Source organism: Acipenser ruthenus, chromosome 3 (genome assembly GCF_902713425.1).
Source record: "Acipenser ruthenus chromosome 3, fAciRut3.2 maternal haplotype, whole genome shotgun sequence".
Lineage (NCBI taxonomy): Eukaryota > Metazoa > Chordata > Actinopteri > Acipenseriformes > Acipenseridae > Acipenser > Acipenser ruthenus.
Window position 1 is genome coordinate 17,506,460 of NC_081191.1, and position 15,135 is coordinate 17,521,594.

Consider the following 15,135-nt stretch of genomic DNA (forward strand, 5'->3'; position numbering starts at 1 on the left):
CAGTCGTCCCTGTGATGCAATGAAGAGAACATTAGGAACTTCTATTACACACTACAGTACTAAAGTTTAATAGGACTAACAATGTTTTTTTTTTTTTTTTTTTTTTACTAAAAATGCTGATGAAGTAGCCAAATTGTGTTTTCAAAGCAGCCAAAAACCGCATTTACATTTAAGATTTAATATATATTACAAAAGCATAAACAAGTGCTACACATTTATTAAACAAAAAAAAACAAAAAAAACACCAACACAGTAATGTTATAAACTGTGTAATTTATTCATCTGCTTTGCTTGTTTTTTTCCCACGTACCAGAACCTCTGTTATTTATTTATTTATTTATTTATTATTTTATCTGATGAAATGCGGTAGGTCCAGGAAAAAAATAAATAGCGAATACATTCTTTAAAAATAAATTGAAAAACAATTGTAATTGTACAGTTCTGAAATTGGTGACAAATAAAAAAATAACAGCGTTTGTGTGTAATTGGTAATTTTATTGGATTCAGAGCTCCAGAAAAAAGACTGTGGGAGGACGTGACATACTATACAGGACATCGTTGTGATTGAAGACAGGGAGGATATACTGTACAGGACATCGTGGTGATTGAAGTTCTGCGCTGGTGATGGATGACCTCATAATCGAAAGGAATAGAAAAACAACATGCACGATAAAAATAACTAAACCACCAAAGACAGTAGGCCTATTTACGCGCAGGATGCTTTCAAAACAAGAGCAATTTGGCTGGAAACCTGACAAACTGGCAGCACTGACTGGAGGAGTTGCCTGTAAAAGTCGCATGCGAGACGCATGTATTAATATTAAATCTTACCTCAAGCTCAACGATTACCTCAGCTGATTATGCTGTACCACGATTTGTTTAATGTAGCAGCAGCTACAGTATATAACTGAAATTTTTCAAAATGTAACTTAACTGGGATATCGGAAGCTGGCAGCAGAGCAATTCGGTTAGCATTACCATCTAGCATCTACCCACTTCTAAAACACAAAAGTAAAAAAAAAACAAAAAAAAAAACGCATTTTGGCGGATCAATAATACCACTCTCAGTAACATTTCATTGTCAACTATCTTCTATTTTAAATTAACACACTGTTGCTGTATATCAACACATATCAATCAATCTGACTTTCTAAAGCAATGTTGATCTGAAATTGTAATAGAAACGCTTTATGTGTGTGACTTTTAGACTTTCCTGCAGAATACTTTGCAATGTGTGAGCGATGGATCATGTCTACTACAGACTCGCTGAACTAGTTGTCATATCATGCGATATGCAGTATTGATGAGCAGTGTCACTATTGGACGTGGAAGTGCACGTGGTCTTTTAGGAGGGTATGAAAAACACCGTTCATCATGTAACTGTCGCCTCAGCTCAAGCTGAAGTCAGTACTGTCATAGTGTTAAATACAAAGTGGAAATCAATGTGTAATAAAGTTAAACTTGATTAGCACTTACTTTGTCCTGAGTCCTGTGTTCCGGAGTAGTAGTTGTATTCCCCAGAAACTGCAATAGCAAAAAGGAGAGCCTACGGAGACCAGAGGAACATGGATCCAGTCTGAGCGGTTTTCCTCAAGTTCATGAACACCACACTAGTCACGTGTAAAGGTCTCTGCATATGCAACTTTCTTGATTAAAATTTTTCCTTTGGCAACGAAAGATGTTATTGAAGGGCTGGTTTTCTGAGACCACTGGTCACAAACATCATCATCCTTGCTCCAATGTCCCACCGTTAAAACCAGTCCTGCACAGTTTAGACCATATGTCATTTTCCAACGTTTTCAGCTTACAGGAGCACATTTTGTTCAAGCAGTTCATTCTGGGGGTTGTTTCCCCACATTAGTATGAACGTCAGATGTCTGTTCATTAATTGCTTGCTTTTTATTTTTAATAGAAGCTGGATGAAAGCGCCCTGCTAAAGAACTGGCCTTAACTAGTACCAAAATGTCCCAAACCCCGTTATTTTTTTATGAACATACAAAAAACATATATACCGTCTTGTCCTTTCTATTGTTCTTTTACAACATGTTCAGTGCAGCTGATAGGTTCCACGGGATCTAACGAATCCACTGACGTCAACAAACCCTACATTAACAATCCTCACAAACCTCTTTTGGCAGGGGAGCTGGATGCACGGAGGAGGCATTCAGCAGCCTCGCAGAAATCTGAAACAAAATTACAATCCAAACTAGAGGGCGCAATGACAGTGCTAACTTAAGCAGATTGAACGTAATATGCAGAACATATTCAGGGAGCCTTGTTGTATGAAGATAAGAGGGGATATTTAGCACAGTTAACATCTGGCAATCATCGCTGTAGAAAGCGTGTATTCCAATACAGTTGAAAAAAAGGAATGGGTTGTGGGGGCAGCAGGGCTGATGCCATTGAACCGAGATACTATGAAAGCTGGACCAGAGACACCGAATCTACATGGCTTGCAAATACAGATACGGAGACCCCATTGTCGGGCATCACCAGCAATACTAGTGGGTGTCCAGAAAACGCCGTCTTTACCACTAAGAAGGAGAATGGTACACTTTACACAGGTCAGTTGTATCGATACATTTCCCTTTCTTTTTTTTCAGAACTACATATACTCTGTATTGTAATATAAATAAGAGCTTACAGTCACATTATACTCTAATCACTACGATATAAAAGGGGGATTTTTATGAATAGTACCGGGGTCACGTCACACTTTATGCTGCCTATCAAATATTCCTACTTTTCGTACGGCGCATGCCAGACTATTTTCATCCTGCACTGCACATGTCCAGATTTTTTTTTTCCCTTAAGACCGAGGACGCTCATCAGAAACTACTACCTATTTTTTTTTGGATGAGAAAGTACGTGTTTTGTAAAGTTACATTTTACTCCACATGTAGCCTAATAATTCGTTTTCTATTAAATACAGACAGCTGGTGTTAACGAACGGTAAGAAGTGTACTATACAGCTAAGAACATTTTTTTAAAAAGCAGACGATAAAAAGGCAATATACGCTGACTGCAAATTTTTGACATTGAAGCGCAGCGTTTTCTTAACACTATCAATAACCCTTAAGTACACCTTTATAAAATTGTTTTGCAATTATTATTATTATTATTATTATTATTATTATTATTATTATTATTATTATTATTATTATTATTATTATAGATATTTCCTGATGTGAATTTCGATCATGTTGTTGATATTAGTTTTAAAATAAGTAATCTTACTCATATTATTTTAGTTCTGCTATATATATTTTTAGAATCTTTTCAAACTACTCGCTATATAACCACCAGATGAATGGTTGAATTGTTTTAACTTGACCAAAAACAAACAAACAAACAAAACAACAACTTATAGCTACAGATGGAATTTGACGCATATAAATGTCATAGTTTGCTACCTGTAGCACATTTTTACGAAGTAGCAAAAATTGACATTAGAGCGATAGTACAAAGTATTGTAGCGAACTGTGCATTTGTGTTTACCTCTGTAGGCCCTATGTGTAATTCTAGCCTGCTTGTTGTTTGTGTTCTGTGTCAATCTGTGTCACTGTTTGAGTCGTCAGTTGATGATAGAGCTGTCGATTCTGGGAGTGTCTCTCCTGTTTTCTGCCTCTTGTGAAATGCTACAGTATTTAAGCACAGTTGCCTAGTCTGTATAATAAGCGAAATTGGGCTTGTTGTTTTACAAAGTCGCTTTCATTTTTTGAGTCGCGGGTTGTACGATTGACTGGTGTCAATGTATATGCATGTCATTAGAATTTTAGAATCCTCCTATCCCCACCAGTTGAACTAAGAAAAACTAGAACTACTAAAAAAAAGAGGGATTGACACGCCAATATGTATAACTAGGCTTTTTTTACAGACATCATAAAAAGTAAGTTGCAACAAACACATAAGTAAGTGGCAAATACAGTATGGATAGGTAGGATAAAATGAAGATGAAAAATGAAGGAATGAATACATAAATGAGAACCCAAAATAAATAAATACATTATACCAGGAACAACAATAATTCATAATTCATACTGAGATCAAATATCAAACCGCAATTTGAGATGAACCCGCTTAATCACAGCCATGTAATGTAGGCAGGGTTGGAATTTGTTCTGTATTTAAGAAAATGTCTCAGTCAGTACATCCTGTTTTTGTTACATTCAGAAGCCTTCAATTTTTTTATTCTCTATTGTTCCTTTTCATTCAGTAAAGTATGTGTAACTGGGGTGATTGCATATTTGACCAAGTGTACCCTAACTCTAGTTCCCTTTCAATTCAAAGACAACCATCAACAAACATTATGAATGGAATATGCCTGCCCATTTGGTAGGTATCGCTGAGCTATCTATACCAGAGCTGTCGATAGGCCCCTTCCTGGGATGATGCACTCGGTCCCACCCACCGAGGGATTAAAACTGTCATCCAAAGGAAGCCATTTCTCAGCAGGAAGTGACCACCTTGCTGTGCAAGTGAGCCATTTGTCCCCATGGAGAGGGGTACTACTTGAGTTATTTTCTGTTACCCAAAAAAGATGGAGGCTTTCGCTCCATCCTAGACCCGAAGCTCCTCAACGGGTTCTTAAAAGAAAGGAGGTTCCAGATGCTGACTCACCGTCACATTTTCCAGTCCGTCCGGCCGGGCGACTGGTTCACCACTGTGGACTTACGGGACATGTACTTTCATGTTCCCATTCGTCCAGAGCACAGGAAGTATCTCTGCTTCTCTTTTCAGGGAAGCATTTACGAGTTTGCTGTGCTGCCATTTGGCCTCTCCCTAACTCCTAGCATGGACGCTACCCTGGCCCCCCTGCAGCTGCAGGGGATTCCCAGTCGCAAGAGGGAGAAGTGGCCCACACGGCGTTCGTGACAGAGCATCTGGCAAGGCTGGGCCTCACCATTAACGATGCAAAGAGTCAGCTTACACCGGTGCAGTGCACAACGGTATGATGCGCGCATACCTGTCAGACGACAGAGTTGCAGCTATCCAGGGTTGCCTCTCCCTGTTTCAACAGGGATCGCAGGTCACCCTCCTATTGTGCCAGAAACAGCATTGCTCAACGCATTCCACCTCAACACTAAACGCAACAGACACTGTCGGCTCTCTGTGTCTCACGCGTGCTCGGCAGCCCTACGCGCGAGGGTGTGTGAATGGGAGTAGTGTTAAACTACCAAGTGGTGACAACAGACGCCTCCAACTTGGGAGTACACAGATCCTGGCTGGAGCGTGGACATCCCTGCACATAAACATACTGGAGTTGCAAGCAGTCTCCCTTGCTCTCCACCACTTCCTCCTGGTGCTGAGGGGTACACATGTGTTGATCCGGACGGGCAACATGATAGTGGTGGTGTATGTCAACCACCAGGGTGGCCTATGGTCCCCGGGGTTGCATCGCATGGCCTTCAGGCTATTAACATGTGCTAAGAGGAACTTGCTGTCCCTATGGGTGATGCACATTCCCGGAGTAGTGAACTGGGCAGCGGACCTCCTCTCCAGGAACGGTCCGCGTCCGTCAGAGTGGCGACTCCAACCTCAGATAGTGGCTTGCATTTGGGAATGGTTCGGGAAGGCGCAGGTCGATCTGTTCGCCTCCGCTTAGGCGGTCCACTTGGCATAGACACCCTAAGTCACGAATGGCCCAAAGCGTTTTTGTACGCTTTCCCGCCTATACCGCTGCTCCCGGCCTTTGTTGAAAAGGTCCGGTTAGAGAAAGCGTCATTTCTCCTAGTGGCCCCCAAGTGGCCCAGGAGTATCTGGTTTCCGACCCTGTGCCAGCTGTTACTTGGCCAGCCCTGGGAGATCCCACTGCGCATGGATCTCCTCAGTCAGACGAGAGGCACTCTTTGGCACCTGGAACCAAGCAGGTTCTGGCTATGGGTCTGGCCCCTGAAAGGGATCGCTGGCTAGCCCTAGGGCTATCAAATGCGGTGGTGGGTACATTGTAAAGCGCTAGGGCAGACTCCACTAGGTCTTTGTACACCTATAAGTGGAGGTATTTCCAAACTTTTTGTCTGGCTGGAAGCCATGACCCAATATCTTGCCCTATGCCAGTCATCTTACAGTTTCTGCAAGAACTGCTTGATGCTGGTAAGTCACCTTCCACTTTGAAGGTGTATTTAGCAGCTATTTCTGCATGCCATGCCCCTGTATATTCGGTGCCTCCGGGTACGGATTTCTTGGCTACCCGATTTCTTAAAGGCGCTCAGCGATTACTCCCTCCCAGGAGGACTGTTCTCCCCGAATGGAGCCTTAATATTGTACTGGAGACTCTCACGAAGGCCCTGTTTGAGCCCATGCACTCCATAGCGTTGAAGTATCTGTCTATGAAGACAGCCTTCCTCGTGGCTATCCCCTCTGCTAAGCGGGTCAGTGAGCTGTAGGCGCTGGCTATGCACAGCACCTGAAAGCGTATTTGGGAAGATGGCAGCAGGGTGTCTCTGCACACCAATCCTGCTTTCCTCCCCAAGGTGATCACAGCCTTTCATGTTAATCAGTCTGTGGAACTGGAGTCCTTCCATCCACCACTGTTTGCTTCAACGGAGGATGAGAGATTGAATTTCCTCTGCCCAGTGCAGGCATTTGTCTGTCACAGGACACAGACCCAAGGACAGCCCCTCTCAAAGCAGCGTCTGGCACATTGGATTGTGGACAGTCTCGATTGTGTAGGATGGTGCTGGCTTACCCCCACCTAGCAGGATAGCTGCACACTCCACTAGGGCCTTCAGAGGGGCCTCAATGTCTGATATTTGTACTGCCGCATACTTTCTCCAGGTTCTGTCACCTTAAAGTGGTAGATCCTGCCCTGCCTTTGTTAGGCACGAGGGTCCTTGAGGGTGTAAGCTCACACCCCTAACCATTGGGTTATGTGGTTCTGATGCATCCCTCATATGCTCCCTTGCGACGGCTCTGGTACATATTATCCCATACATAATGTTCGTTGGCGGTCGTCTTCGAATTGAAAGGGAACGTTAGGTTACTTACCGTAACCCTGGTTCCCTGAAAGAGAAGATGACCACCAACCGCGAGGTCACATCAGTGGTCCTCACGGGTTCGATGGAAAAAGAGCAATGGCTTCCTCAGGAGGACAGTTTTAATCCCTCGGTGGGCGGGACCGAGTGCATCATCCCAGGAAGGGGCCTATCGGCAGCTCTGGTACAGAGAGCTCAGCGATACCTACCCAATGGGCAGGCATATCCCATACATAATGTTCGTTGGTGGTCATCTTCTCTTTCAGGGAACCAGGCTTACGGTAAGTAACCTAACATTTTTCAGGTTCCCCATTATTGATTTTTACGGAAGAATATTAATTTATCTTGTTTGATTGTAATCCCTAGATTAAAATCTGGGAGGAAAATATTGTAAAACATATTTATAAACAGGACTACAGTTCTTGCAATTAGGCCCCTCTTCATGCACGTGTCCCTGTATAATATGGAAGGTGCACTATTTTATTGTTCTTGAAAGTAAAATGAACACACCAAAGAAATGAGAGACTCATGGTCTTCTCTGATTTTCTGTTTCCTCTGTTTACATCCAATGGTACTGTTTTTTTAAATTTAGTGTGTCCAATAATTTGTTCTCCCCGGATTTTCTCCTAATTTGGAATGCCCAATCGCTTTTCCCCTCACCGCAGCAATTCCCCACATGGCTCAGGAAACCTGAAGGTTCAGTGGACGTCCTCCAATCCCATGACCAAGCCAGCTTCCTTTTTAACACAGGAACTCAAACGTGGATGACAGCGAGCTACCGATCACTAGGGGACAAAGGCCAGCCTGCAGGTGTCCACCTTTGAGCTCACTGGGCGCCTGGCCATCAGGTTGCTGTAGTACAATAAGGAGAAACAGTCCCTGCCAGTTTTGCATCCCCAAGAGTATGCCTGACCACAGTGTTGTCCTGGGCTGATGCTTTATGACATTGAGCAGACTCTCCTTCAACTCCTAACTCAATTCTTCTAGCGTTGTTTTTGTTTTCTGTTTCCTGCTGTATGTAATTTTCTTTCTTATGCTACATTTTTTTCATATGCTTACTGTATATACAGGATGTGGTCACTTTTAGTATTCCTAATTAAATGACCTAAACCTCATCTTGTGTAACTTCCCTCTGTTTAGTTCTGGTCAATGTGCGTATTGATGGACGTCTTTCTGATGTCACAATCCTCTGCAGGAATAGTTTTCTTCCTTCAGTCACCATGCAACTTCAATGACATGTGGATTGATCAGTATATCTGCCTGGAGGAGTTACAAATGCTCTAACTAGTTAGGCACCCACTATCTTGCCTGCCACTTCAAAATTAAGATACATTTTTGCTTCTACCTATTTTAATGCTTGCTAAGTAAGAGCTCACTCCTCTTGGCCTTACTACCACACACCTGGCCACATGACAAGTCACATGATACTCTACTCTGTATAACATCTCATCACGATGTGGCTCTTGTATTTTCTCCACAGTTCCTAACAAAGTAGCCACACACTGTACATCCTGATGGGTGTTGTTCTTTAAAGGCATTAATCAAACTAAATATTCGATATTTCCTTTGGTCACAAATGTTTCATTACATTTTTTAGAAAAAACATATATGCATTTGTGACAGGGAAACGAGTGGTGCGGTGTACAAAGTGATTGTCCAGACAGTAAGTATCTTCCAAAAGAACGTCCGTGTTTATTTTAAATACAAAACAAAAAGGGCCGCCCCTCTACCAAAGATGGTAACGGGGGGGTACACGGTGGGCTTGCAAACCCAAACAAAAATTACACAGTTAATACAATCCCAATCCATGGTGCACAAATTTGTGCTCTTCAAAATCCAGGGGATCGTGGTGCATGTCTGTGCTGGTGCAGTGAGGAGAGCGCTCAAGGTTTAGTGCTGGCTCTGTGGCAGCAGCTCCTGCTTCTGTACTCCTCCTCTGGAACACAAACACAAACAAAGACGTAACACCATTCACAAAAACAATAGCTCCGACCGTATGTTATGTGTTCAGCGCAATGGGCCGTACTTACGTAGCAGCGTCCCCTTTGTACTACCCAACTCCTCTCTGCAATCAGCCCCGTGCCAGGGTTTCTCCAATCACTGCCTGCCCCGTAGCTGATCACAAGGGAGTCATTTTGTGTATGTGCAGCTACGTGCTTCTGTCATGATGGCCGGCTTCCTGTTTCTGCCTACCATCAAGTCGACCTGTAGGGGACGCATTTCACCAACCTTACACGTGCCCTTTCTGGTCGGGAGGGAGATTTACAGCTTACCTTATCTCCTAGCCAAAAAAGTCAGAATCCATGCTTGTTTATTGTACTGCTGCTCCTAATGATGCTAAGCTAGTTTTAAATTCTCTTGGGCCAAAAGACCAACCAATTCCAGGCTGTCTCTCAGCATTATTACATACTTGATTATGTTTTGGGAATTTTTTGTTTCCTCCTCCCACCCTTCTTTTACAAGATCAAGGATGCCTCAGGGCTGCCTCCCGTATAGCAGCTCGAAGGGAGAGAACCCGGAGACACGTCTCTCACTGCAAACATCAGGTAGGGAAGGAGTTTAGCCCAATGTTTCTGCTCTTGGTTGACAAACCGCTTCAGCATCTGTTTTAATGTCTGATTAAAACGTTCCACCAAACCATCAGTCTGCGAGTGATAAACGGAGGTCAGACTGGCTCAATGGGCCCACTATATCCATAGCAATGCGTTCAAAGGGGATATTAACCAGGGGCAGTGAGACCAGTGGGGCCGGGCGAACCCGCCCGCTGGCATTCTGGACACTCCGCCACCTCACTAAAAACTATGTATCAATAAAATCGAGCCAATATTCATTCTCGAGTCTTGTCGCTACCTAAATGTCCCGAACAAGGGACATCGTGAGCCAACCGCATGATCTTACCTTGAAAAGCCTGGGGAACAAGCAATTGTTTTACAATATTGCCCGACAATAATGTGATGATGATAGGTTAGTGTCCCCTTTGTTCTTCCTGGTGCCAGGGTTTCTCAAATCGCTGCCTGCCCCGTAGCTGATCACAAGGGAGTCGTTTCGTGTATGTGCAGCTATGCGCTTCCGTCATGATGGCTGACTTCCGGTTTCTGCCTACCGTCGAGTCGACCTGTCTAGGGGGAAACATACCACCAACCTTACACAGCGCCCTTTCTGGTCAGGAGGGAGATTACAGCTTAGATTCTTTCTCTCTTTGTCACAGCATTATTAAATAGATACATAGATAGGAAACTTAACATGGTACAATTGTGCATACATCAACGACAATTATATCAATGGGAAAACATGTCAGTGCATACAGTTGAACTTGGTAGAAAATACTCTGTAGCTGCCAGTAATCCTAAGCGTGAGACAAGATAGTAGGCTGTAAATTCAGCCACATTCTCTTCCCTTTGCACCATCAGGACTGATAATGTAAAACAGCAGCGAGTGAGTCATTCTGTTTGCTGCATGCAGTATCAAGGAATAGTGGTACAGAAAGATTCGCTGATACAGAATGTTTGAGATGGTGTGGATATTAACCAGCACCATTAAGATGTCACCCTCCTCTGTAGTTTTCTCCTGTTAAGTCACCAGTTGCCTTGTAGACTGCAACTAAATTGGTTTTCTATTGATATATCATACTTGGTTGTTGTACAGCAAATCATTTTGAGAAGAATTAGTTTTTACTTTACTGGTTATTGAGAAAGAAATGTCAGATTAATGCCTGTCAGTTTGCTCTATAATAAAATACCTGGAACACCTATGGAAAGTGTGCTTCCCATGATGCATTATAGCTTGCTGCGCAGATTGCTTATGTATTCAATTATGATACAATATAAAAAACTCAATTAAAAACAGTTGTGCTCCCAGATTTTGGAGAAGGGCTTTGTTTAAAGTTGAACAGGGAAACACAGTGATGGACTTTTTGCTAAATGAGCTAATGACTCTTGTGTTTGCTAACAGCATCTGCGCTTAAGCAGGCACCACAGCTGAATGTGAGATCAGCTACTACATAAAACAAGACAGTGCATTCTGATTATGTCAGTTTCTTCCATTTGAAAAAAAAAAAGTATTGCCTTCATTTTTTAATTAAAAAAACATGAATACGGGTCTCCCAAGTGGCGCATCCAGTAAAGGCGCTCCACGTGGAGTGCAGGATGCGCTCTATAGTCAGGACATCGTAAGTTCGAGTCCAGGCTATTCCTTTGCCGACCGTGGACGGGAGCTTCCAGGGGGCGGCGCTCAATTGGCCGAGCATCACCCGGGGGGAGGGAGGGCTAGGTCGGCCAGGGTGTCCTCGACTCACCGCGCACCAGCGACCCCTGTAGTCTGGCCAGGTGCCTGCGGGCTTGCCTGTAAGCTGCCTGAGAGCTGCGTTGTCCTCCAACGCTGTAGCTCTTGGGTGGCTGCATGGTGAGTCCGAGCTTCGGAGGACAGTGTGTGTTCGTCTTCACCCTCCCGAGTCAGCGCAGGGGTGGTAGCGGTGAGCTGAGCATAATAAAATAATTGGCCATACTGTACGCTGAGTACTAGTGCTTTTTTTGTTTTCTTTTAACTACTGCAAAAATACCCTACAAATCTTTTTTGTCATTTTGTCACTGTAGTGGTCTGGAAACTAAAAATATGTGACTCATCATTGTGCCTTATTGTATTTAGGCTGTATCCATAGCAAAATACCTGTTGTTTTCTTTCTCATTAAATTACTTTAAAATGTAATTGTATCATTTAGGGAAGGGAGCAGAAGGCAAGGCGGCCCAAACCTGTGTCACTGTATCATCAAGCGTAACAAACAAAGAAAAAAAGACAGTAAATGCGGGTACTCAGTGTGGTAAACCTGCAATTACTGCTGCTACAACCACACAGAAAAGGAGGACTGTCCTTCAGACTGAGGAACTGTAAGTTTTGCTGTTTTTTGTTCTTGTTTTGTGTGAAGTAACCATGTGAACTCAGTGTATGAAGCTTTGGCCAGATAGCTAGAATTACTTTAAATATGAAGTTCAGTTATAACTGGCTGTTTTTCAACAACAAATCATTTTTGATTTGATTTAGATTTCTCTGTCAGAGCTTTCACTGAACACAAAATCATCTAGCTATAAAAACTAACATTGAAAATGAACAGGGAAAACGCTGAAATGATTGATAGTAAGTAGCTTCAAATGTCTTTTTCATTGTCTCTTCCCCTTACAGTTCATGATGTTTGGTTCTGGGTTGAGTTGTTCTCACATTGAGTTATTATAATTTTTCTTTGTATCTGTCTTTACTTGGCTTTAAGCTTTTGCTTAGATCCTACCTGCCAACACTGAACAGACGTTCCATTTCAAATCATGTGACAATGTGACCTTATCTAAATGTAAAAAGGCAATTAGAATGACATTTGACATTAATAACACTTCAAGCATCCCAAAGGAGTAATTTGCTGAAAATACAATTCTGAGGTTGTTTTTGATTTTGCAATAAACCGTATCTGAACCTGGGGGATGGTAAACTAGACAGAAGAAATGTAGGTGATTGTAACCCATTGTGGTAGTCAGGTTTCACTGTACTATATATACTGCATCAATATGAGGGATGTAATGATACACTAACGTGACGATATGATAAATTAGATTTCTAATAAAATCCAATGACCATTTAACAATGGACTACTTTAAAAAAAAAAAAAAACTAAAATTAAATGAGAGAGGTGAATCGTAACACCCCTAATCAATATTCATGTATACATTTTTTTTTTTGTTTACATTTATAGACCAAATGGAAATCAAGACAAATGTCCACCGAGGAAGTCGACATTGACGTTAAAAAAAGCTGGGCTAAAACAGGTGGACATGTTCAAGAGGCCGATATCAGGTAAACAAGGAAAGAGGTCCTGCACACAAGCAGAGGAGTACTCTGATAAAGATACTGAGGGGTGCTCTTGACATGGCTGGGGCTCTGAATAGCATCCACTTCTCCACTCGCTGACTGTAAAGAACTGACTTACCAAAGCACCTTTGCACCTTAACCAGGCCTGTCATTGAAGAATGGGAATGATGGGGATGTTAAAACGCCTTGCTCGAGCAGAGGGTCGCTGCAAAGTGCCTTGAAAGTTAAACTACTGTCTGGACTGACATGGGAACCACCTCTTTTTTGGAACTGCTAAATATCTGAAAGCGATCAGTATTTCAGTTACATTAGATTCTATCTGATTAGGAAACTCATTTTTCACCACGGCAGGATTCATTGGGAATTGAATTGTATTTGAGGTGCCACTCCATTTACCTGTCCAACATTATGAAAGAACTGTGTAAAGGGCCTTATACTATATCATAGAGACCACCTGCCTTGTGGAAGATGGTATGTTGGTTCCATGTTTACAACCACCATTTCTCTGACATGTACAATATACAGCAGATTAGACTTTATTTCTGTGGCATGACAAAAGCAGCCTGCATAAAAACAGGCTGATTATTTTCTAAAGGATGAAGGGGTATGCACCAACAGTGCAGTAGCTGGCATATTCTTAGAATAACATACACGCGTACAATCTAATCTGCATACATAATGACAAAGTAAATCATAACGGTCATCATAATAAAGTCCTTCACCTGGATGTGATTAATTGCAGAAGATAGGACAATCAATATATAGATACAAGGTCTACCATCAAGCCTAAAAAAGCTACGTATATCTCTTGCTTGTTGCTGGTTTTTTTTTTCTTCTGCTGAACTTTATTCTGCTAAATAGTTTAAATTGACACTTGTATTACAGAACAGTCTCCTATACATAATAGATAAACAGTACAGAATAGCATTTGGGTAATTTGAAATGTTCATTTCCGTTTTGTATGTATGTGACTCACCTGAAATCAGTTATCTGAAGAACTCGGGGCTTTGTTCACAAAGTTTGTGCTGACGCAGTTTTCAGTCACAACTGAATAACTGGTTATAAGGTGAATTTCAAGTTGTGAAAATTAAAGGATTTTTTCATGGAATATTAGACTCCTTTTGTCTTGTATGTCAGAGTTTGTGTGGTATAAAGATGCTGGTGTCCTCCTCAAAGAATTGAAGTGTCCTAATTTGCATGTTGTGCAGTGATGACGGTAATGCCATAACATTTTTAGGCGTCATCTACAATGCCTTGTTAAGTTTCATTGTTTAACATTGAAATCTCGGTCAGTACCTTGTGCAGTGTTTCTGTACTAAGGGATTCTTGCATCAATTTTGTGGGACTTAGCAAGTACTGAAGGCTTCAGTTGTTTAAGACATTGACAAGTTTGTCAAATTTTACAGTACAATGTTTCTTATTAGTACTACTGAAGCTTTCCTAATGGATTACATTTTAATGTAAGACGCAGGTGTCTTCATAACATAAAAAAAAATATTTTTATATCACATTGTGCAAGGTTTAGTCCTCTTTAAAAATGCAGCACCATGTTATGTACGCTTGTAGGTAACTTTTCTTTGTGACACTGACAAAAAAAAACTATTTATAATGAATTTGGAGTTTAAAAATATTTCTTAATAAACTCACCTCTTTTATGAAAAAAAAAACTATGACAGGCTGCTGGCGTGTGGGTGCGTGCATTTGCTGCTGAGTGACAGGCAGGAGATCGAGACAGAGGTTGAAGTTGACACGCCCCATAGGTGCGCAGGTTTAACTCACACACACACAGTGAGAACAGCTCACGTGACACTACCAACAATGGTAGCGCACTGAGGACATACAGGAGAATGTACGTAAAGCAAAACAAAAACACTGTACAAAAACTATAAAATAAAAGGTGCTGTGAAAATGGCCTGCGCTACTCCCTAATGCACGGAGGTCCCCAAACTAATCTTTAATTTATTAACACAAACCCGACTTCGGCCGTCGCCGATTTTGGCTTCTTGTTTTGGCTCCGATCACGGTTCACCATTATGGCGATCTGAGGATTTGCGCAAAGTATTTCGGTCTATATGTCCAGGTAGCTTGGACGATCTTCAGCCCATTGGCTTTGGCTTTGCAGCAGCCCTGTGAATAAACAGGACCTCTGATGCCCTGCTGGAACACACCTACCTGCTGATTATCCGCAGCTGGCAATCACACACAGCAGGCAGGCTCTCCCAAGAGCGTCAGGTACTTCATTAATTATTTACAATTATTAAAATAAACACACACTATTTACAATACATTTACACAAAAAACCCTCTTCATG

The 15,135-nt window shown here is 42.1% G+C and overlaps 1 protein-coding gene across 2 annotated transcripts; it reads left to right on the top strand.

Annotated features, from left to right (window-relative positions):
* Positions 1-2,106: 2,106 nt before the first annotated feature.
* LOC117435401 (brain and acute leukemia cytoplasmic protein-like) lies at positions 2,107-14,295 on the top strand. Of its 2 annotated transcripts, none has more exons than XM_034058518.3 (3): positions 2,107-2,564; positions 11,692-11,857; positions 12,709-14,295. In XM_034058518.3, exons 1-3 carry the CDS (start codon positions 2,372-2,374, stop codon positions 12,878-12,880), a joined length of 531 nt encoding a protein of 176 aa, XP_033914409.2. In that variant the 5' UTR covers positions 2,107-2,371; the 3' UTR covers positions 12,881-14,295. The 2 variants fall into 2 exon arrangements, 1 of the variants encoding a protein (XP_033914409.2); XR_009314022.1 differs by lacking the exon at positions 2,107-2,564 and adding an exon at positions 2,830-2,952.
* The last annotated feature ends 840 nt before the right edge of the window (positions 14,296-15,135 follow it).